The 24,503-nt window shown below is 41.5% G+C and overlaps 1 protein-coding gene across 1 annotated transcript in view; it reads left to right on the top strand.

Moving 5' to 3' along the window:
- The window catches only part of CELF2 (CUGBP Elav-like family member 2), a 195,725-nt gene that overhangs the window by 153,247 nt on the left and 17,975 nt on the right, over positions 1-24,503 (top strand). Inside the window, exon 10 of the mRNA XM_044678041.1 lies at positions 17,584-17,715. Coding sequence (XP_044533976.1) covers positions 17,584-17,715 — 132 coding nt within the window. The remainder of the gene's footprint in view (positions 1-17,583; positions 17,716-24,503) is intronic.

Genomic DNA, 24,503 nt, shown 5'->3' with positions numbered 1-24,503 from the left:
AGGCTTCTTTCCAGGCTTTTTTGGGCGGGGGGAGGTAGGATACTAATTGTCCAGTTTCTGTGATACTGTGATTGTTTTTTAAACACCTTACTGAAACAGTAACCATTTTTAAAAAATATCTTCTCCCGTCCCAGATGAATTCTGATGCTTGCTCAGAGTAGGAGGCTGAAGGTGGCACTTCCCTGGGGATTTACTTCTTGGTAGAGCCAGGAGAGAAGTTTAAGAAAACCAGAAGTGGGCTGCTCTAAAGAATCAGAACTCCTACAGCTGATTCTCTAATTCATTCCAACTTCCTGGTCTGCCAGAGGGTCATCAGCTCCTGCCAACAGCACGGCTTCTGAATGCTGGATGGGCAGCCTCAAATGCTTTATGAGACGCCTCTGACCTAGAACAGACTGGAGCCCTTAATAGTCCTGAACTAATTTAAAGCTTAATAAAGCTGCACACCTGAGGGGGCAGAGATATTTATGGTTCATCACTTCACTTGCTTTATGCAAGTAAATTCTGCCTGTGCCCTGAGCTATGATTATCGTAGTCCTTTGGGGCAGAATATCCTGCCATGCATTCTGAAGCTAGTAGTTCATTCAGTGCTTTGTTTCACTGTTGGTTTTTTTTTTTTTTGATAGGATGTTTAAAAAAATTGTTCTAGTTGGTTTATTCTTTCATTTTTTTTCTTTTACTCTATCAATGAGAGTAGGATCTTTGTTAGTTAAATAGTTTTTCTGGATTTTTTTGGACGTATCCACAGAATATTGGCTCACTACATACTCATGTTGCCTGCACAGGTCTCAGAACAAGTCCCCCAGATATGAGGTGTCCCAAATGTCTTAGTGCAGCTTTAAACTCTTAAAGCCTAAAAGTACACTAAGACATTTGGGACACCCTCCCTAGGAGGTGTAACTTACCTCATTCATCAGACTTCCCATAACCACATCTGAAGATTTTCCCCATTCTGTCATCCTCAGTATATTTCTTTCTCATCATCATCAGCTTCAAGAAGCATTTTTAATGAAATGCCCGATCTAGCTCGGCAGCATGACCCAGAGGGTGCCATTCACCAGCTCCCTGTTCTCTGGGATCTCCACTGACACAGACACACCATTCCAAGCCTCCAGGCAGCCCAGTAAGACCATTACATGCATCTAGAATTGGACAGGAAGATATTTAGAGTAGACATCCATGAGCTTAGAGAGGAAGAAAAGGCACGCACACACCCGGGTCAGAAGACCAGAAGAATCTCCAGACTACTAAAGGGAAGCAGGCAATTCCTCACTGATCTGCCTGGCAATTACCCTCTGAGGAAGCCGGGAAGGATCCAGGAAGCATCCCATTGCCATTCTCCTTTGTATTCATCCTAGTACACAGCTAGGGCAGCTAGGTGGCACAGTGGCTAAAGGGCTGAGGATGACCCAACTCCAAAAGGTTCAAACATCTGCTAGCTGTATGACCCTGGGCGAGTCATTTAACCCCATTGGCCTCAGTTTCCTCATCCACAAAACAAGCTAGAGGAGGAAATGGAAAACCACTCTAATCAGTACCTTTGCCACAAAAACCCCCAAAAGGAGTCGCAAAGAATCAGACATGACTGAAAGAATTAAATAACAAAATGCATTCTAAGGACTCCTTGAGCTAGAGTCAAGAGAATGTATGATCTCTGGTTAGTCATTTAATCTGTTACTCCATTTTCATATCTGCAAAGTGAGTTAAATCCTCAACTACCTGTTCCCTCTTCACAGAGACTTTTTCAGAATTTCTGATTTCCTTACAAAGACAACACCAGAATTCTCTTTAAACAGAGAAATAAGGACCATTGTCAATCGAAAGATAATCATGGCATAGTTGTTACATAGAGGGGATTTTTTTGATCAGGTTCAGGCCAAAGGACATGACCTTTGATATTCTGTGATTCTTTTAAAGTACAAGATAGGATTATTTTTGGATTAAGGCTTTGGATGAAGGCCTCTGCCCTCCCTAAAAATGTAGAAACCTAAGGAAACTAACAAGAATCAGAAGCATGTGTAGAAATAGCCAAGGTAGGCTGCTACCTGAGACCCAGCACACACATGGTAGGCTAAGAGGAAGCGCAAAAGACTTTTTTTAAAATCTTTTTTTTACTAATTAGAAGACTCCTCTTCCTGAGTTCAAAACTGACCTCAGACACTCATTAGCTATATGACCCTAAGCAAATCACTTCATTCTGTTTGCCTCAATTTCTTCATCTGTAAAATGAGCTGGAGAAGGAAATGGCAAACCACTCTAGTATCTTTGCCTAGAAAACTCCAAATGGGGTCACAAGGAGTCGGACATGACTCAACCACAACAACATAGTTTTGATGTCAGAAAATACTATCCTCTGTGACACACTGATATTTATCCTGTGATAAGTACACTGGCCTAGCTGTCATTCCTTAAGTAGGACATTCCATCTCTTCTCTCCATGCCTTTGCACTGGCTGCACCTCATGCCTGGAATGCTGTCCCTCCTCACGTCAGCCTTTTGGTTTCCCTGGCTTCCTGTGAGACTCAGCTCAGAGCCCCTTCTGCAGAAGGCCTTTTCTCTCTTAGAGCTTTTCTCTGTCAGACTGTGTCTCTGGGCGGAGGGCTGTTTCTGTGTTTCTTCCTCTCCTCCATGGGGCTGCCACGGAGCCAGCCAGTGTTTGTGCTTGCCTGCGGTGAAGGCGGAACGCCTCCTGTGGAAGGAGACTCACAAGTTAGGGAGAGGGTCTTTTCAGGCCCCCCACCCACCCACTGCTCGGGCTCACAAATGGCTTGTCCCAATTCTAATTTCAGAGAGAAAAAAAAATGCCCTTCATGAAGCACGAAGACAAATGAAGTGAAAATACTCTTTTCCCCCAGTTCTTCCTGTGTGTTGCCTTGCTGGGGAATTTTCCACATTAGTTCAAATCTGACTTGAGGTTACAAAACCAACCTAGCCTACTTAGCCAAGACAAAATGGAACTGTTGGGTTAAATGGAGCAAGAGAACAGTATCCAAGCAGGGTTTTCTGTAGTTATCACCATTCAGGGTCATGTACCAAGGCCCTGAGAGAGTTGTTTGCTTTTATTTCAGGAAATGTGCTGGATTTGGGCTCTGCAAGGAGCCCGAGAGAAGCCTGTGGTTGGCCATTTACAATGGTGGCAGCCCCGCTGGACGGCCTGCTTTAACACACTGAGGCGGGGGCTCACAGCTTCAGAACTCTCTAGCCGTTGGGCATGGGCTCTGCCCTTGGCCACGCCGTAGGGACCCAAACCCCAGGCCCATGGGAGTCCCCGCAGGCCCCCAGGGCTCGAGCAGTGCTCTGGGAAGTCTCAGGCCTTCCCGGCAGACAGGAGGGAGGTCAGGCTCCGGCCACGTCCCATCTCCCCAAAGATCCCGCTTTGTCCCTCCTGTAGCCGTGAGGGGAACCAGGGGAATGGCGGTGCTCGAGAGAAGGGCCGTGGCCCAGTCTGTGAGCCTGGGCTAGAGCAGGGGCCTCTCTGCGGGCTCCGTCCCACGGGGGTGACACGGGAAAGCCGAGGCCAGAGGACCAGGGCTCAGGGGGACTCTCCTTGTGTAGACCATGTAGACGGAGCTTGCAGCAGGTAGGTCTTTTCAGACATTTGACCCAATATGCCCCTATCTCACTTCATTTCCTGTCTTTGTAGGCACTAAAACAAGACCAGGCGTCAAGGTACCCAACCTGTTGACAGGTAATCAAGAGGTTTTCACCTGGAAAACTTGGCTAAAAATGGGGCAAACAGGCCTTTGGAAACAAATGGGGAAACAGCAACGAAGGACACACGGTGGAACCGTTTTGGGCATTAAGACATGACAATGCATGCCAAAGGCACCAGAGAAGGAGCCCCCAAAGCGATCCCAAAGCAAGCGCCCTAGCAATAATGCTCCTAACCCACAAATAGAGCTTCCTTGTCTCCTTTGAGCCCCTTAACCGTCCCGAGAGGTAGGTGCTCTCCTTATCCCCAGCGTGCACACCAGGAAGCTGCAGAGCCCAGACGGCAAGGGACTTCCTCAGGGTCACATAGCTGACAAGTGTCTGAAGCGCCATTTGAACGTGGGTCTTCCTGACTCCGGGGGCAGCATTCTATCCCTTACACCATCCATGCTCAGGCCTGTTTCCCTTATGGCTGACTCTCCGTGACTCCATTTGGCAAAGATATTGGAATAGTTTGCCATTTCCTTCTCCGGCTCATTTTACAGATGAGGAAACTGAGGCAAACAGGAGAAGGGACTCCCTCAGGGTCACGTAGCTAGTATGTGTCTGAGGCTGGATTTGAATTCATGGAGGCGAATCCTCCCGATTCCAAGCCTGATGCTCTATCCACTGTGCCACCTCGCTGCCCACTGCCCCATCTAACAGCCTCCAAAAAGCCTCTCTCAAGCGATTCTTTAGAACCTTAACTCCTAACCCCTAACCTGTGGCTGTAGACTTGGGGTCCTTCTCCTCTGGCTAGTGCTGCTGCTCCTGGCTGGGTGGGACCTGCGGGGCAACAGGAGAAAGGTAAGAGGCGCCCCTTGTTCAGGAGAGGAGAGAAGCCTCCCAAGGAAGGGGATCAAAGAGCCCAGAAGCTCTGCTCTCTCACTGTCCGGCCGGCACACGCATGGCGCACACCCGCCTCCTCCACAACACAAAAGCCCGTCTTCTGGGGAATAAATTAAAAATGGAGGTGGGGTTATCAGGAATAATTAGGCCCCGTGGGAGCGGAGATGCTCTGTGTTGTGTTAATGCCCCCAAGTTGTGATTAGCTAATAATGATGGGGCCTCTGTCATGGCTTAATTATTCTACCTTCTCCCAATGTTCCCGGCACAGTTGGAACACAGGAGCCAAGATCATTTCAGGCAGACAAGCAACCACAGGCTCCAGAGTCCTCTATATGTTTGGTCAATGCAGGCAATTTTCTCTGTGTTTACAATTATTTTATTTCCTAAACCACAAAGCTGCTGTGCTCTCACCGCCTAATTGTTCCATGGAAAGCATTTAATGAATGCACCGAAGGCAGATTCGTGCTGTCTTGTGTGACTTTTTCGCTTGTCGCTGTGCGTGGGGCTGTTTTTAATCTATTGCCATCCAGGAAGAGGAGATCTAAGAAAAGTGGATTTCAGAGGCAATGCAAGGAAATGGAGAGATTCCACTTCCTGGAAACCACAATATGTTGCCAGATAAGCATTTTTTTGTACCACAGGAAAGTGCTGAGCTATGAAGAACTTAAAATTAAGTCATTTAATAAACATTTCATAGATGCCATGCATTGGTGAGGTGCTGGGAGAGAGACAAGGAGAAGGGAGGATGTAAGCCTTAGACCTGGAAATTCTGAGCCCTTTGCTCAGATTTCTCCCCTGCTAACTGTTTGACGTTAAGCCAGTTATTACATCTCTCTGAACAAACTGCTTTTTCTTAGCTAGGGATAGCCTAGAGAGTGACTAGAGGAGGCCTGGAGTTCACGAGATGAGGAGAGGTTGAAGGGACCAGATATATTTAGCTTGAAGAAGACTTAGAGGAAAGAGATGATCGCCACATTCCAAGGTCTGAAGGACTGTCATGTGGAAAAAGGATTAGACCGGTTCTGTGTGACTCCAGAGTCCAGAGCCAGATATAATGGGTGAAAGTTGCGAGGAGGCCAATTTAGTTTTGATGTCAGGAAAAATCTTCCTAATAATTAGAGCTGTCCAAAAAGTGGAATGTTTTGCTGAAGAGGTGGTTTGTTGTTGTTCGGTTGTTTTAATCATGGCTGACTCTTCATGACCCCATTTGGGATTTTCTCGGCAAATATACTGGAATGGTTTGCCATTTCCTTCTCCAGTTTACTTTACAAATGAGGAAACTGAGGCAAACAGGGTCACACAGTCATTTGAACTCAGGTGAGGTTTTTTTCCCCAAATCCATGCCTGGCACCATACTGCTGTGCTAATTTCTGCTCCACAATACTATGTAATAAATCTATTCTCTCTTCCACATGGAAGCTTATCAAATATTTTTAAATAGCCATAATATTCCCATTCTCCTACTCACCCCCCTGCCAATTTCCCTTCTAGAATAAATATCACTAGAATCCCGAGGGAAACAGCCTGTGATAGCTAATAAATGTCAGAAGACTTGGGCTCAAATACCATCTCTGGCTTTTACTAACTGTGTGGTCTAGTCACTTTACTTCCTGAGGCCTCAGTTTCCTCATCTGCAAAAAGAGGATATTGAATTAGCTCTAGAAGTCCCTTCTAGCTTCTGATCTATGCTCTAGGATGCTTCAACTATTCCTCAAGGGCATGACTTACAAACAGGTCACTCTCTGACTTGCTGCCTCTCTTATGTTTCAGCATGAGTGAGGACCAAGTTTTAGTTGCTACAATTTTTAAGTAGAGAACTACTTTAGGGAAGTTTTTTTGGATAGTTCTAATATCAAGAACTAGTAGCTCTCTACAGCAAATATGAATGATATGGAAATAGGTGTTGAACAATGATACATGTATAACCTAGTAGAACTGCTTGTCAGCTCCAGGAGTGGGGAGGAAAGAATGGGGGCGGGGGGTGGGAATCATGAATCATGTAACCATGGAAAAATATTCTAAATTAAAAAAGGAAAAAAAAACAACAACTAGTGGTTAAGTGAATAGAGTATTGGGCCGTGGAGTCAAGAAGACTCATCTTTCTCAGTTCAGATCTAGCCTCAGACACTTACTAGCTGTGTGACCCAGCTTGCTTCAGTTTCCTCATCTGTAAAATGAACTGAAGAAGGAAATGGTAAATATTCCAGTATCTTTGCTGAGAAAACCCTAAATGGGGTCACAAAGAGTCAGACATGACTGAACAACAACATTAAGTTTTTCCTTATATTCCTAAATTTGTAGCCTTGCAACTTACGCACTTTTTTCCTAGCTTTTCCCTCTCAGGTTCAGGAAAGGAAGTGAAAACTATCTTCCACAGAATGACCATACAAATACTTAAAAGGCAATTATAGTTTTTCCCAAGGCTTCTTTTCCCTATGCTACCTCTAGTCTTTTTTTCCCCCCAGCCATTCCTCATGAGTGATTTTCCTTAAGCACTGATCTGACTGTCACTCCCCTACTCAGTGAACTCAAGTGGCTCTCTATTGCTTTTAGGATAAAATACCAACTCCTCTCTTTCACTTTTAAAATCCCTCTTCCAAGCCTCTTTATGCTTTACTCTCCTTCCTGCAGTTTCCAGTTCATTCGTTTTAGCCATTTCTGTCCCTCACATGACATTCCATCTCCCATCTCTCAGGGAATATCTCTCTTCCTTCAAGATGAAGCCCAAGTATCCTCTTCTGCATGAAACCTTTCTTGATGCCCTTGAAAAAGTCCTTTCCCTTAAGCATCTTATATTTCACTTCGTTTTATTTATTTAGATTTATCCTGTTCATATTCTATATAAACTTATAGTTATGTTTATGATCTCCCCCCATTAAATCTAGGCATCTTGAGTACAGGTGTTGTTTCATTCTTTATATTTCTGTCCCCATTGCCCAGCATACAGTTGGCACTTCAAAGCTTGTTGATTGATTGACTGATATGAAATAATCTCAAGATTTTCCCCCATTCTAGTTTTCCCTCTTGAGCATTCTCTCTAAACGTTCCTTCAAATGTGGCACTCCAAACTGAGATGTCTGTAGTCTTACTAGGTTAGAATACAGTGAGGCTGTGACTTTCCTAGTGCTGAATACTATGGCTTTCTTCACATAGCTTAAGATTTCATTAGCTTTTTTGGCAGAGGGAGAGAGGAAGGGAGAGACAGAAAGGAGAGCAAGAGACAAAGAAGAAGGGAAGAGAAAGCAGACAGACAGACAGAGACAAAAAAGAGATCCTAAGAAGAAGTAGGAGATGACAGTGTTAAATGCTGCAGGTAGGTCAAGAAGAATGAGGGCAGAGGAAAAGCTGAAAGGTACCCTTCGTGAAAGCAGTCTCAGAAGAGTGCTGGGGCCAGAAGCAGAACTAGAAGATGTTAGGAAGTTAGCAGAAGTTGAGGAAGTAGAAGTAGATTATTTCTAGGACATTAGCAGTGAAAACATAAAAGAGGCACAGGATAAGAGCTTGTGGCAATCAGAATAGGTGCCCCTTCTGGAAGTCCTCTTCCTGGCACTGTTTTGGAAGAGGTAGTTGTAGAAGCAGAGCAAAACAGGAACTTAGACCTTCCCCACAAAGAGAAGAAAACAAAAGCCTTGCAATGGGCTGTTATCCAGAAGGGTTTAAAGGTAACTTCCAAGGTTACTGTTATACTTTTTAGTGACAAAAATCTTGTGGCCTCTAATCAGTCTCCCAACACCTAAAGCTATTTAGAATTAGGACCACAGGGTGTAGTGGGAAGAGGAAGGAACTCCAGTGACATAGACCTAAGAATCTATTTGGGAGAGGTCACTATTTGGAGATCTTAGTTGTCCCCTTAACCTCTAAAGACCATAGAAACACAAGTGGCCTGATTTAAAAAAAAAAAAAAAAAAAAAAAGCCCTTTATGTCTCACCTTCATGAGTTCAATTCTGGCCTCAGACACTTACTAATTGTGTGATGGGCAAGTCATTTAATCCTGTTTGTCTCAGTTTTCTCATCTGTAAAATGAGCTGGAGAAGAAAATGACAAACCCCTCTAGTTTCTTTGCCAAGAAAACCCCAAATAGGGTCACAAAGAGTCAGACATGACTGAAAAAAATGTCTAAACCAATATATCATGTTTCCTGTACTCTCTGGTCATTCCGTCAAGGCTTCCCCACAGCCCCAGGGGAGGAAGGGGAGTTCCAGAATTATAGCATAATTCTGTCCTCAGAATAGCTATTTGGGGAACTGAACAGGTGGGTTGATAGATTCATAGGTTAAGACCAGAAAGGAACCTCAAAGACCATCTAAGCATTCCTCTCTGATCACAAATAAGGAAACCAAGGCCCAGAATGGCTAAGTGATGTCCACAGCTGCTCAGGGGGCCCCAGGGTCACGGCAGCTATAGCAACAAGCCTTAACAGGTGCCCTTATGCCCACTTACAAGCGCACACTCTATATAAGAGGGCAAGAAAGTATGTTTGCCAAGTAGAAAGTCAGTCATGTGGATTTCATAATCTTTTCCCTTCCCTGTTAGCCAGCTGGTCAAAATGTCCATAGACTGCTGCTCCCTTTATATTTTTTTGTAAAGCATCTATATAACCTTGTTAAAAGGAACAGGTCGCCTTCTGGTAGAGTCGAGCACGAAGGAGCAGGCTTCGTTTCCCTCCTACTTTAATCTCTTCTGACTGTAGCTTCTTTGTTTTAGATGAAGTAACCTTCTGCTGAGGACCATGCTGTGGGTGATTATAGAGTAGCATTTATATGCCACCCTTTTGAAATGCTCCCTTGGCATTTTCAGAAATGGTTCAAGGAAAGAAATGCAAGCTACAGAGCCCAGCTGAGGCAGAAAGGGAGATTTTAGGTGGGCAGAATGCAATTACCCCAAGCAGAATCTTGCTGGGCTGCCAACACAGAAATTGGAAAATATGTGTGTTGGTGGTATTTAATTTGTGTCTGCCTATTGTGTCTAGGGTCCCTCTATTGTACATCTGTTGAACATTTCATTTTGGAATACTTTATTAAGATTGGCTGTGTCACATGTTTCCATTTCTAAAGGAGGAGCTCATTTGTGAAAATTAGAAAAGATTTTTAGGGGGAATCTGGAAGGTGAGAGATTCAGGAGCAACCATAGAGAGAATGACCCGTTTACCCTAAGCAAAACTGAAGGCTCAGTGGCCACTTCTAAAGGCATTGCCCAGAGCTTCCAGATTACTCTATTCCTTCATTTTAATGAAAAAGATTGGGATGGTGGATACAGAATTGGCCTTTGGCACATACTAGCTAGGTAATCTGGAGCAAGTTTTTACCTGTCAGTGCTCTAAGCCAAAAAGTGGCAGAGAAAATACAGATCTAATCATTATTATCGTTATAGTAATTAATTTATATAACATATTGATATAATATATTGATATGTTACTGAATAATTAATAGTAATAATTATATTACACATAATATAATTATGTCATTATCATTATAATTCTTTACATAATTGTCATAATCATTATACAAAGAATTATAATATAGATAATAATAGACAATAATGATTATGATAGCCAACATTTTATAGAGAGACTACTGTGTGTTGAGCACTGTGCTAGGCACTTTACAGTTATTATCTCATGATTCTCATGATAACCCTGGGAGGTAGATCCTGTTAATATCCCTATTCTACTGATGGGGAAACTGAGAAAAACAGGAGCTAAGTCTCTTATGCAGGGTCACACAGCTGGGAAGTGTCTGGGCCAGGTTTGAACTCAGGTCTTCATGACTCCAAAGCCATTTCTTTATCCACCACTCCACCTAGCTGGTCCGAGAGAGGAATTTCCTCAACTATGAAATCACAACTATAGGCCCTACCCCTATATTTCCATATATTTATTTTAGGGCAAATCTTGGCAAATCATAAGCTTGTTCTCACTGCCCAGATGTATAGGACTTGCCAGAGCTTGTCCCCCTGGCACCATCTTCAAGAACCACGGGTCCCCCTCTTGGATTTATTTTCCTGTGTTACTTGGCCCAAGAAGGCCATGTGGCATAGTCACCACAGGGCCAGCCCTGTATCAGGAATGCCTGAGTTTGAGTCATGCCTTTGGTCTGAGAATCTCTCAGAGCTTCAGGCACCTCTCCAAGACTGTGGGTTGCACACAAGTTGCTGGCCTGTAACCATGAAGAAGGTATTTCCATGTTTGTAGACAAATGTTGATTGAAATAATGATGCTGCAGGGCCAGATCAAATTAATATAGCAAAAAGAATTCTGGCTTAGGATTCAGAGGCTCTTGAGTTCCAATCCCACCTCCAAGTCTGTGTATACGGTCATACAGCACAAGACTGGTCACCCAAGGGAAGAACGTGGCTGTGATCCATCAGCTCCATCACAACTGGTTCTGTAGGTCTGGAGGGGCCAAGTCTTTGTGAGGCTGTGGCTGGCCAACTCTGGGATACATCTCAGGGTTCTTAACCCAGGATCTATGAACTTGTTTGTTTGGTTTTTTTTTTAATTACAAAACTCTCAAACTTGTTAAAAATAATTCAAATCAGTTTACAATCAACAAGCATTTATGAAGTACTTACTAGGTACCAAGCACTATATTTCAATATAATTGATTTCCTTTGTAATCCTGCATATTTTGTTTTATGCATTAAAAAACAATGCTCCGGGAGCAGCTAGGTGGCTCAATGGATAGAGAAGGTCCTGGGCTCCAATCTGATCTCAGATACTTCCGAGCTGTGTGAGCCTGGGCAAGTCACTTAACCCCCATTGTCTAGCCCCTACCATTCTTCTGCCTTGGAACCAATACACTATATGGATTCTAAGACAGAAGGTAAGGGTTAATAAAAATAAATACATAAATAAAAAATGCTCTGAAGCATCTATAGGCTTCACCAAACCTCCATAGGGCACCTTGGCCCCAAAAAGGTTCAGAATCTCTGGCCTAGATCCTCCTCCTCCTCTCACAAAAGAAGTCCCTCTCTAGACTGAGAAAAAGCCAATAGAAGAAGGCCACAGCTTCCTAGATTTCCCTGGCTAATGGACTGCCTAAGCCAAAGGAGGCGATGCTTTGCTCTCTGCGGAGTACCTGGGAGCTTTTTGGTGCTATTTGAACGAGTTAGAGCTTGTGTTCTAGCACTCATCAGCAATTATTCAGATAGTAGCAAAGAAAGGAAGTTTACTTATAGATAACTAAGCAAGGCCTCTCTATTACCATTTTTAATTGAGTCTTGTGTTTTTAATAATATACAGTCAAAAATGATCAATTCTTTTCTTCATGCCCAAAGTTCACCTGGGATTTTGTGAAAGGTCCAGGGACACCACAGAATCATAGATGAGCTAGAAAGAAATTTAAAAGCCCCAGAGTCCAGTCCCCTCATTTTACAGAGGAGGGAACTGAGACTCAGAGAAACTGTGCCTTGTCCAAGGTAGAACATCTAGAAAGCACCTGAGGCAGGATTTGAAGTGGGGCCTCTCTCAGTCTTCTAAATTCAGTGCCCTGTCCACTATGCAGGGCATTCTTTTGTCATTCACTCTACCATCCATTTTTCCCTTTCTTTTCTCATTCACAACAGCCTGTCTCACTCTTTTCCCACTATTCTCCTGGGGTTGGACACAGGGTGACCTGCTTACAGAGTGAGATAAGAAAATTTTCAGCCCTGACTGAAAAAGTAATGAATTCTGGTCGAGAAAACTGGATGCTACGAAAATGCAAGTCACGAAGGCTAAGTCATTAAGTCCATTTTGTGTGTTTCTGTGTCTCCAGCAATTACAGTAAATGCAGGCAGAATGGCAACATGATGAGAGAGATTTCTAGCCATGGTAGAGGTCAGTCCTCAGGCTTTCCAGGAACAAGGTGACATTACCTACCATTAAGCAAACCATTCTTCCGCTGGGCAGCTTTTACTTGTCTTTTTGCTAGTGCCAGGAGGAGACCGAGAAGAAGGCAGTTCATGAATTCTGTCAGTATTTCGTCAGGTTTTATCTGGGGGACAATCAGAAATAATCAATAGGAAATCTCCCCTCACTAGCAACATGGCACATTTCTACCATCATTAGTGTAAATGGCATCAGAGCCTGGGAACTTTTCTGACACAAGTGAGTTTATTTCAGTTTCCCAGATGAGTGTTAGAGTAACCCAATCTCACTGTTCAGGCTCTTGGATTGCTTCCAGGCTGATCCAGTAGAGGTGGGAACGTGGCTCTAGTCAGGACCATTGATGATCACTTCCAAAAGAGGCCTAAGACACCAAGGATGAACCAACTGAAGTCTAAATGGCGTTTCTAACCATCCCAAGCAAGAAAAATTGGGACACACAGGAACAGATATTGCTAGATGCTCCTGAATTCCACCTTGAGAGCCCTGAACAGACTCTGATGCTACTTACGAACCTTTCATCATCTTCTTTCTTCCTCCTTTCCCTCCAAACCCCATTTCTAGAAGACCATGATTCCAGTCAAATAGTCATCAAAGATAGTAATTAGGAGAAGAAAGAGGGAGCAGGTAGTCAACAGGAAAGGTGCTGCTCAAGGGTCAGAACACTCTCCAGTGCAGGCTGAACCAGATTACAGCCTAATTGAGAAATATTTAACAAAATAAAGGGAAAATGTGATAAACAGAGATAACATTACATTTTAAAACTAGCAGGAATCTTTATGTAGAAATCAGTAGACTGTTTCTGTTTGACACCATGGGTGTATAGTGGGAGTGTCCCAAAGAGATCCAAAGATCAGAAAGCTAAACCATTATGACTTTAATGGTTTTAATGCAAACCTTTGAAATAGCCACTTAATTACCTCGGGAAACAATTTATTTCAGGAAAGGCGATAGAAAAAAAAGATAGAAAGATGGATGGATACAGATAGATACAGATAGAGTGAGTGAGAGAGCCGTTGTTGTTTATTGCGTGCCCTTAGGCACTGGGCCAAGGATCTTTCTTTTAATAACTCTACAAAAGTGGAAGGGACACACTAATTTTTCTTTTCTTTTCTAATGGCTGTCTTCTTTTAGATTTTGGTACAGGCATCTTCCACAGAAAGTTGCCCTGACTAATGACATTGTTGATGCATGATAAATTATTCTTTAACATTTTTAAATCTTACCTTAACATCATTTGGCCATTAACTGTTAGGTATAACATTGTTCCGATGAGACTAACCCCACTCTCCCACCTCATGATGCCATCTCTCTCGATGAACTGTTTTCAAGATACCACTTAATAAACTTGGGAGTATGCTTGTAATTATCTTTAGGGTTACTTCCATGGAAATCTATCAGACAAGCATTAGAGGGTTTGTTAAATCTTTGAGCAATTGTTAATTAAATTCCTTGCTGTTTAAGCTTTCCGTTATATGCTTTGTAAAATCAGGAGTCATCTTTTCCAGGTGAAATTTCCATTAGTTCTGGACTCTATTAATCAAACCTGCTTTCCCCAGAGAGAGTCACAAAGAGCATCAATGGCAAACACAGACTCAGATACCTAAAAAGTGGGTTATTGGGGCAGCTGGGTGGTTCAGTGGATTGAGAGCCAACCAAGAGATGAGGGATCCTAGGGTCAAATTTGGCCTCAGACACTTCCTAGCTGTGTAATCCTGGGCAAGTCACTTGACCCCCATTGCCTAGCCCTTACCATTCTTCTGCCTTGGAACCGATACACAGTACTGATTCCGAGATGGGAGGCAAGGTTAAAAAAAAAAAGCATTTTTGGGGCAGCTAGGTGGCTCAGTGAATAAATAGAGAGGCAAATCCAGAGACAGGAGATCCTGGGTTCAAATGTGGCCTCAGACACTTCCTAGCTGTTGCTATGATTAAAATTATCTTTAGAGAGTGATTTTTGGGAAAGAATATGTTTATTGATTATATCGGGTTTATTGGTTAGGCCAGCATGATAACTGATAAAAGTGATTTAGGTCTCCATGGCTCTCTACAGAGCTGAGTCAGGCAGCTTAATAAATTGATTTTTAGCAGCTCATTTTTCAGTCCCTCCCTTGACCATACCAAGACATCTTTAATTGGTGATAGTTAATTAAGAGGTGACCCATCAACCTATCTACCCTTTCCCATCTCCACATATGGACAGGTCACATGTGCAAGAAAAGAACCCTTCTTGCCTTCATTTATTAACCAAATTCTGTTAAAAAGGAAGACATCACTTGGGATTCCCAAAGACAAAGAAAATACAAAAAGCCACAGACTGGATGGTATCTCTGATTCATTCTCCCTAATAGATAAGAATTAATACAAAAATAAATTCTCACACTGTGTGACTGGGCAAATTATTTTAACCCCCAGCTGCCTAGCCCTTACTGCTCTTCTGCCTTGGAACCAATGCTTAGATGGAAGTTGATGATTTTTAAAATAAATTTTTAAAATTAAATTAAAAAAAATTTTAAGGAATGGGTAATCTAAACTGCCTGGGATTGATAATACTTTGGATCATTAGAAGTTTGCCTAATAAGAAATAAGCAATTTATGTAGTATATATCAGCAGAGATAAAAGATATACAATGAATGAATATTAAAGAAACTTTGTTTCTTATCACAAACTTAAAGCATCACAGTCTCAAAAGAAAATCATTTACTTCTCCAGGTAGCGATAGCAAATCTCCTTTACTATTAGAACGCTAATAGCTGGGAGGTATCTATAAAGCCTTTAAGGAAGGAGATATCTCATAGACTGATCCTTGAAAGACAAAGATTCTGAGAATCCAAGGTGAGGAGGACATATAGTCCAACCATAGGGGATCCCCTGTGCCAGAACATAACAGTAGGAGATAAAATGTAGAATCTGACAAATACCTAGGAGCTCAGTTTGACTGTAATACTGAGTATTTGAAGGGGAATCGTATGAAAGAAAGCTGAAAGGTAGGTAGGAGGAAATTGTGGAAAGCTTTAAATTCCAGGCTGGAGAGTTGGTATTTTATCCAAGAGATGAAGGAGAACCACTGGAAGATTTTGAGCAGAAGACAGGAACATAGATTTAGATTTGGGAAGGGACCTTAAAGACCATCAAAAGAAAATCTCCTAGAGGAAAGGAACTATGTACCTCACGGGATTGATATTCAGGCCCAGACATGGAAGGTTCTCAGATACTGCCTAGCTATGTGACCCTGGACAAGTCACCTAACCACAAATGCCAGCTCTCCTGCCTTGAAACCAATAAAGTATTGATTTTAATTTGGAAGGTAAGGGTTTCTAAAAATGAAAAATAAAATAAACCAACCCCTCCATTTTGAAGTTAAGGAAACTAAGACACAGAGAAATTAAGATCCTTGTCCAAGATCATGCCTAGAAAATGTCTCAGGATGGAGTTGAATCAAGTCTTTCTGACTCCAGATTCATCACTCATGTGGACTGGCTTTCATCAGCCTAGGAATATGAGTGAAGAAGTTGGATGATAGCATTATCTCAAATCAAGGATTGTCAGAGAACCCTCTTTCAGATCGAAGTGATGTTTCCAGTGAGGGATCTATAATCCAGAGGGCAAATATTTCAATTTACTCTCCTTCCCCATTCTGTACCAAAGTTCCATGTTGAACCCACAAGGACAAATGTATTTTGCACTAATATAAAACATCAGCTATAAGGGCAAAGTTGTAGAAGAATATATCAATTGCCTTTTAATTCCTCCCTTTATTACAGACTTCCTTAAAGAAAAAAAAAACACTTGGATGATAAGGATGCTTAATTGATCAAGACAATTCAATAATCATTTAGTAAGCACCTAAGGCATTGTGCTGAAAATACATAGAGCCCCTGCCCTGAAAATCTAGGAAGGAATTTCATAGGGGAAAAGTATACACAGATAACTTATATAACACAGTGATATACGGGCAAAGGAGAAGCCTAGGCAACGTGCTCTAAGAAAGCATCATGAGGGAGGCGACCATTACATTCGTCTTCAGAGGGACTTCCGAGATGCAAATACCAGCAAACAGGCTAGGGGAAAAGAATCTGTTCCAGGAAGGGCAGAATGATATGAACAAAGTAATGGGATCCAATGTTGGAAAGATATATTGGAGCCAGACTCGGAAAAGTCTTGAATGCCAGGAGCAGGAATTTGCCTTTTCTGCAGAAGCTCCGGAAGATTTCTGAGTAGAGGAGTGATGGGATGTGTGAGCAGCATATTAGGAAGACCATTCAGGAAGGGTTGTGAAGGATAAATTAGAGAGGAGTTCGCCTAGAGTCGGGGAGACCAGGTTTGAAACTGTTATAATAATCTAGGCAAAGAGAGATGATGCTCTGATCTAGAATGGTTATGTTGGGAACAGAAAGGACGAGATTGTTAGGAGAGATCATGTCAAAATAGCATCAGTAGGACTGAATGCAGTCATAAGGGAAGGATGCCAATGAGGCAGATGTGAAGAAAAGAAGGAAAAGATGACTCAAAGGTCATCTATGAGTCTTGGGTGCTGCGATGTTGAGGAGACCTTAGGGGAAGGGGCACATTTTTGAGGAAAGATGGGGAGCACCGTTTGGAACATGCAGAGTATTGCCAATAGGCAGGCTATTCAAAATAGGGAACTGGAGCCCACAGAACAGCTCAGGAATAAGAGAAAATTCCCCTTCCCAGCTGCTGATCGATGTCCCATTCATCCTTCCCCATGTGATGTTATCCTTTTCTTACTGAGCGGAGGGGATTGTTTTCATGGGCATTGACAGCCATGGCATAGTAGATAGAGAGCTAGCCTTGGAGCCAGGAAAACCTTAGACACATACTGGCTGGGTGACCCTCGTATACCCGTGAAGTCACAGGTCCAGGCCTTATCCCTTCACAGCACTGTTGAACTAAAGTATTCTTATCACCAAGACTAAAGCCCTAAAGTGCCATGCTTGGGCCTGGACTATTTTCTGCTTGTGAAATATAAAATCAGGCTTCGTATGCTTACGTATTGTGATTTACAGACTCATCAACTTGACCTGCTGTAATGATGACAGATGATTTTTCTATCTGGCTAATTTGCATTAATCTTATACTTTCTCCCCCCACTCTTCCACCCCATTTCCTTCTCTTTGTCCCTTTTTCTCCCGCCCCCTCACCCCGTCCCCCTTCCAGTGGCTGCTTCTACTCCCAATTCCACTGCAGGTGCAGCCATGAATTCCTTGACCTCTCTGGGGACTCTGCAAGGACTGGCTGGAGCCACCGTTGGACTGAATAATATTAATGCACTAGCAGGTACCATAAACAGTGAGTATTTACTGCTCTGGTGGACAGCCTTCCCCAATATTGACCATGGGAAAAGAATTAGTCATAAATGACCTATAAAAGGGTGAACTGTAACTGGGGATGGAAGAACACATGCTTCAAATGGTTGGAAAAACTGAAACTCAATTTTTGTGGGGTTTCTGTTGGATTATTTGTTTTCTTTTGTTTCGAAGGGCAAATGGTGTAGTGGAAAGACCCGGGAACTCAGAATCTGGAAAGCTGAGTTCAGATTCTTCCACTAACCAGACACTTTGCAACCTGGGGCAAGTCACTTCAATGCCTAAATCCTCAATTTCTTTATCTATAAAATGAGTCTTGAAAATTAGGTGTCCTTTAAGGCCCCTACTGACCATATAAATCCATAAGTCTGTGATAACTGTGCAGGCTAAAAAGAGATTTTAAGAAAGGGAAATGGCCCTCCTTGCAGGGGACTTGCCACAAGAAATAAATCTTGTCATATATATTAAACAAATTCTTCTGCCAGTCAATCAGTAGCATTCACTCCCTCCACAGGTGCACCATTTTGCTCTGGCTATTTAAAGTCTGTAGCCAGAGGTAATCAGGCCTGAGCTCCAAAAATACCCTCTTTGCTACTCCTAAAGCAGGCCTTCTTGGGGTCCACCAGAGAGCCTTAGGGATTTTCCCCCTGAGCAGACCACCCATCCTAGTATGGAAGAAATAGTGCACAGAGAAGGGCCAATTTTGGGCACCCCCATTCTTCAGGGCAGACTTTAGGCCCATGCTGTGGTGCTAGACATCAGCTTTCACTGAAAACTGCTCCTTTCCCCCAAGCCTCAAAGAGTACAATTTGCCTCAGGCTCATTCTCCTCTGGCTGCACAGGACTAGCAAGGAAACGGCAGGTGTGTGGGAGCCAGCTGATCATCTGTTTCTTCAGCCCAGTGGCCAGCCCAAATGGTAAAGCTATAGGCTCCAGTAAGCACACAGTTAGACATTTTGAGCCCTGAATGAGGGGGGGGGCCTCGGACAATTGACTGCATTTATAGCTGTTACACTAAGGGAGCCTTTTTTAAAAGGTTAAAAGCATAAGATGCCCCCCAACCACAATCCAATGACTTTGTACTTTAGACATTAAGACAACAGGAAAGTAAGCTAGAGTTTTTACAAGGGTAAAGAAAAACCCTCAATTCATCAGTAGAGCTTTTTTATAAAGGTTAAAAAATAAAATAAAATAAAATAAAATGCCCCCAACAAAAATCCAACAACTTTGTACTTTAGACATTGTGAAAACAGGAATGTAAGCTTGAATTTTTATAAGCAAAAAGGAACCTACAATTCATTTCAATAAAAAGTCCTGACAAGAAAATACATGGTGTAAAAGTAAGAAATAAGGAGATTGCAGTTTCTTTTTTCTTCTTCCCAAAATATTAGTAGTCAAGTGGGAAAGATATAGAGTGGGCAGCTAGGTGGTGCTTCAGATAGAGTGCTGGGCCTGAAAGTCAGGAAGACTCATCTTCCTGAGATCATAACTGGCCACTAGCTGTGTGACCCTGAGCAAGTCACTTATTTTCCTTTATTTCCTTATCTGTAAAAATGAGCTAGCGAAGGAAATGTCAAACCACACCACTGTCTTTCCCAAGAAAACCCCAAAGAGGGTCATAAAAAGTCTAGTACAACACAAATGACAGACAACAAAAGAGTCACCAGAACAGAGATCAGCCACGAACTTCACAAAAGGGGCAGAAAAATGACCTATTTTTCCCCAGAAGGAAAAACAATTGTACCCTGAGCCTCCCAAACAAAGGTTTAATCGGTGAGCGTAGCATGTGAAGTGCTAAATGGTCATTGGAAGCATCTATGGACCACTCATGAACTTTCTTTGACAAAAGACGTGTTGGACATGCTTCACATTTCTCACTTCTTGCAGCAGCCAAATCTGAGCAAAAGTGTCCTTGTTTCTGCAACAGAATAGCTCTTTCTCTGTACTTTTGTTGAAAGAGCTCCAATCCCCACTAGTCTCTTCACCTGGGTTTTTGTTTTCCCCATTTTAGGGGTTTTGTTTTTATTTTTGTTGTTGATGATGTTTTGTTCTGTTGGGAGTTGGGAGGAATGGCTGGAATTTCGGTTTTATTTTTCACTATTCACATACCTACATTTTAATCCCATTCATGTTGCTTCTACTGCCCCTGGACCCAGTTCCCCCCAAAGAAGGAAAGGGGTTTGATCACCCAGCAGCACTTTGGTCCCTAAGCTAACAGGCCAGCAGGAACGGATGTCCTCCTTAGCACCATGTGCTCACTTGCATTGCTCTTGCATGATAGCTATCCTCTTGTCCGTGTTGTCCAGATTCTTGACAAGTCATGTTTTTGTTGTTGATGTCATTGCTGTTGTTGCTGTTATTGTCATTTTTTTCTACCATCACCATCATGAGGGGTTTGGGTGGGGCATTATTGAATGTACAAGAAATATTGGTGAGCTCTTGCATGGGGCCTGGGGTCAATATAGGTTTTGCTTCTGGCAAGGACTCAAGCTTTTAATACGCATTGAAAAACTATATTCAACTCTACATGTGTATGGTTCAAGGAAAACAGAGAACAGATCTGATTCAGAATGGCCCTCTCCTTCCATTATAAACCAGCTCATGCCTTTTTGTCATTGAGCCAAACTTCCGATGATGCCATGTATGAAAGCAGGAAGTAGGCCTTGGGTTAAGGAATGTGCTGGACCACCCTAGAATCTGGCACTAAGCTCATAGAATAAGAAGGCCTATACTAGTGTGGAATGGATTCTTCCTTAGCAGAGATTTTCAGTGTCCCCCAAATCACACAGGCATAATGACTCTTTATAGAATTATCCCCTTAGCAAGACTAATCGATGAGCAATTACCTGATTGGTGTCAGCCTTTAACAGACCAGTCACAGATTTCAGTCTTACTGTTCCTGATCCTAACCCCTCTGAAGAACATGAGTGCCCACCTTACCGCTCTGCTATTATTCAGTTTTGTTAGAATATAGTCCACTCTCTATTATCTGTGAACCTGGCTACTAGAGATCAATGGTATCCACAGGTAAAACAAAAAATTCATTTTAGCTAGTGTTTCATTTTCTTCCTCATCAATTATTTTTTTCCAAATAGGCTAGTAATAGTAATAGGCAGTCAGACTGATCCAAAATCTGTTCTTTTCTTATCTATTTCAACTTATGAATTTATTATATATATCAAATGGGAAACAGAAGACAAGAGTAAAGGAAAGGGATAATCCATTGGTTGGACCCTCAGTCTCTGATTAGTGGAAAGTTGGCTCTCTAGATCTTGGGTGAATTAAGTGTGTGAATTAAAGCTAGATGCAGAAAATATTTTGCAGATATGTTTACACAGAGTTGGGACAAAGGATTTTTTTCACCGTAGGCAAAGTTTGAAAATTGTGCCTCCTGTGTGTTACTACCCTTTGGAGTCTTGGAGTCTTCATTGTTGCCAGTGAAGCCTGATTTATTGAAACATTAAGAAACATTTTTTCAGTGCCTACCATCTGCTAGGTACTAGAAATTCAAAGACAGAAATGAAAGCAGATTTAAAGAATAAATGAAATGATTCTTATATGTCATGGAAAGCAGTATTCTGGCATGAAAAAAAAAAGACACGTTTCTACAAAGTCATATTAAATAGTTCATGAACTTCCTTGTTCATAGCTCTGGGTCCCTAGCTGGCTTTCTAGATGGCACACCCATAGTCCCAACTATGTGTGTTAGTATTGCACACACACACAAGCACACACACACATATATCACATATATATCACACACATATATGATAACTTGGTTTTCTAAGTGTTTGGGTCTTGGGTCTAATCTATGTAGGAGAAAGATTCAGTTCCATTTGTTTACATAGCACTTTTCTGCTAAACATTTCAGTATTTTGAGACTCAAACTTGGCCATAAACCAAAGTGCAATGTATATCAGGAATTTTTTTGGGGGGGAAGGGTTTGGGGGAGATAGGTTTTATTAGAAAGAAAGAAAAGATTCAAGCTAGGTTGGTTCATGTATTAACACTGTCTTGTCCCTTTTGTGAAACAACTCAATTTATATGTAGAGGCAAAAGAGAGATACTACAAATAATATGTACATGTCTGCATATATGTACTTTCATTGGATCACAGTTAAATGTAATCTGTTTTATTATGGTCTTTAATACTCTCATGGATCTGGGATCACACTGATAGGGATATTCCCTCTGTTGGTATAGATCACAGCCCACCCATGCCTTTACTTCTTATGTGACTCATCTATTTTCTTCCATAGATCCTCCTAAGGAAACATTTAATGGTCTAGATGAGGCTTCCTTTAGGACTTTTACATTTTGTGGGTATCACTAGGATTCTTGGGCTCTTTGGTGTCCTGTGCTCTCACTATGATTGGGTCACCCACACACTTTTGATTCTTTAGAGAAGGTGATATTCAAAAATTTGCTAACATATTGCCTCACTGTGAGAACCTTTTGATTTAAATGATGTCTTCCTAAAGGGGTCAGATTGGGATCCTTAAAAGTCCTGTACAATTTCCCAAGTGCATCCAAATCAACTTTATTTCTCTATTGAGTTCCGAGCCCAGCTCACTATCCATTTGCAGTGACTATTGCAGAAATGCATAAGCGTGTACTAATTGCCCTTCTAACTACATGTCATTCTGGGTAACAGGCATTTTTTTTCCTGTAAGGATTGTTAAACTAATCTCTTAAGTAATTATGGATCTCACTGGAAGTGCCTTGTGATATTCTGGGGCTTAATGAAAGCATTGCAATAATATCCACAAACAAAATCATCTGGATTTCTTCTTCATCTTTAAGAAACTCCTCTCTCATTTAGAAGCCATTCAGGATGCATAGGCATGCATACAGGGTGTTTGCCAAAAGTGCCCCAGCATACCCTAATGCATTTTTTAAGTTTTTATATTGTGCCCCAGCTTTAAGTTTGTATTTTCAGTAAAGTTTAGTTGCTACTTAAAAAAATTTTTTTCTTCATTTGAAAAATAAAAATACCATTTGTGGCTAATTACTTAATAACTGTTTTCCTTTAAAATTTTTAAATAAAATTCTCTGGGTGTATTACAGAAATGTTATACGTACCTACAACAGGATATCCCCCATAACAGCAAGAAAGACCTTTGTCAATTATACATTTCTGTGTTTTATGCCACATTTAATACTACTAACAGAATTGTTACATAGAGTTATCTTGATGGTAGCATCTATCAGGAAATGTTTTATGAGCTTAGAACTTCCATGAAAGATTCTCCTTTTTAGAAAAATAGCCTTTAAAGCAAAGCCAAATACTCTTTTTTCCCATCAGAACACAAGAACAGAGTGATGCTATATAACCTGTGCACGTTTGTCTATTGTCTGACAATATGTTATCTGCTATAGGGAAATTATTATAAAAGTATATTTGTTCATTTTTTTTAATCAAGGAAACACTCCCTATACATGTAGGCGATTCTTAGAGAGATTTTGTAAATGAACAAAATGACACCGTAGTTATCTAGTCATTGCTGTTATCTTTGCCACCATTTTTGTTAGTAATAGAGTTCGTTTCCCTTCATTCTTTCAATGTCTTCTCTTTCCTGAGACATCTTATGAAATGATCTCCTAGTGTTCTTAACACCATGTAACTTCTGGCATAGATATCTATGGTGTGAACTTTATCTTAACTTTTTGAGACTTCATCTTCTTAATCACTCTCTTAATTTCCTCATCAGAGACAATGCTTTGGAATCCAAATATGAGGGGCCCTTTGTCATTGATGACAAAAAGAAAACATTGTAGAAATGTTGACAAACTCAAACTATTTTCATTTATTTTCCTCAAGGTGAGTTCATCTACTTTGGGGATGACACAGCTTAGTTGGGTCTTGGGCCAAATTTTCTTATATGGTTATTTTTATACATCTACTTTTCATTGTTTTATAAGGCAGTACTATTGCTCATGATCCTCAGCAAACCTTCCCCATAGTGTTTTACAAATAAGTTTGTATTCTAAACTGATATTTTGGTTTTGTTATCTTTCTGCCTGACAAAGAGATAAAATATTTTTGACTAAAGTCATTTTGGGGCTCTTTTGACCTCCACATTGTGGCAACTGTTCTACATCAGATTTTACTTATTTATATACTATATCACACACACACGCAGAGTGATAGGTATTTGTACCAAATCAGCTAGAACAACTTGTGGCATAGCAACACATGCTACCACATAAAGAAAAAACTAGACATATTAAGGAGATTATTAATCAATAAAAACCCATTAGCACCGTCCTTATTTTTGTCTCTGGTTTACAACGACCTTTGCAAATAGCTGAAGCAGAGCTAATGATTCCAATTTTTTGGTACTATCTCGATAGCAGTCACAAATTCATGTTCAGGAGCAAGTGTGTGTTTTCAAAAGTCAACTCTTATATGTGGTAAAAATAACACATATAGAAAGATAAATATTTGATTCAGTAACCCCTTACATTTTGCCTCATAAGTCATTTGAGGAGTTCTCAGGAGCAATTTCAGGTTGCTCAAATTTAATCACTACACTTATAAATACTCTTATTCTGGGCCATCAATTCCCATTATAGACAACTAGGTGGTACAGTGGATTGAGCACTGGCTTTGAAGTCAAGAAGATTCCTTTTTCTGAGTTCAAATGCAGTCGAGAGTTGCTAGCTGTTTGAATCTGAGCAAGTCACATAATCCCATTTACCTCAATTCCTCAACTGTAAAATAATCTGGAGAAGAAAATTACAGACCACTCCAGTAACTTTGCCAGAAAA

This window comes from Gracilinanus agilis, chromosome 5 (assembly GCF_016433145.1).
Source record: "Gracilinanus agilis isolate LMUSP501 chromosome 5, AgileGrace, whole genome shotgun sequence".
NCBI lineage: Eukaryota > Metazoa > Chordata > Mammalia > Didelphimorphia > Didelphidae > Gracilinanus > Gracilinanus agilis.
This window is presented reverse-complemented; position numbering and strand designations above follow the sequence as displayed.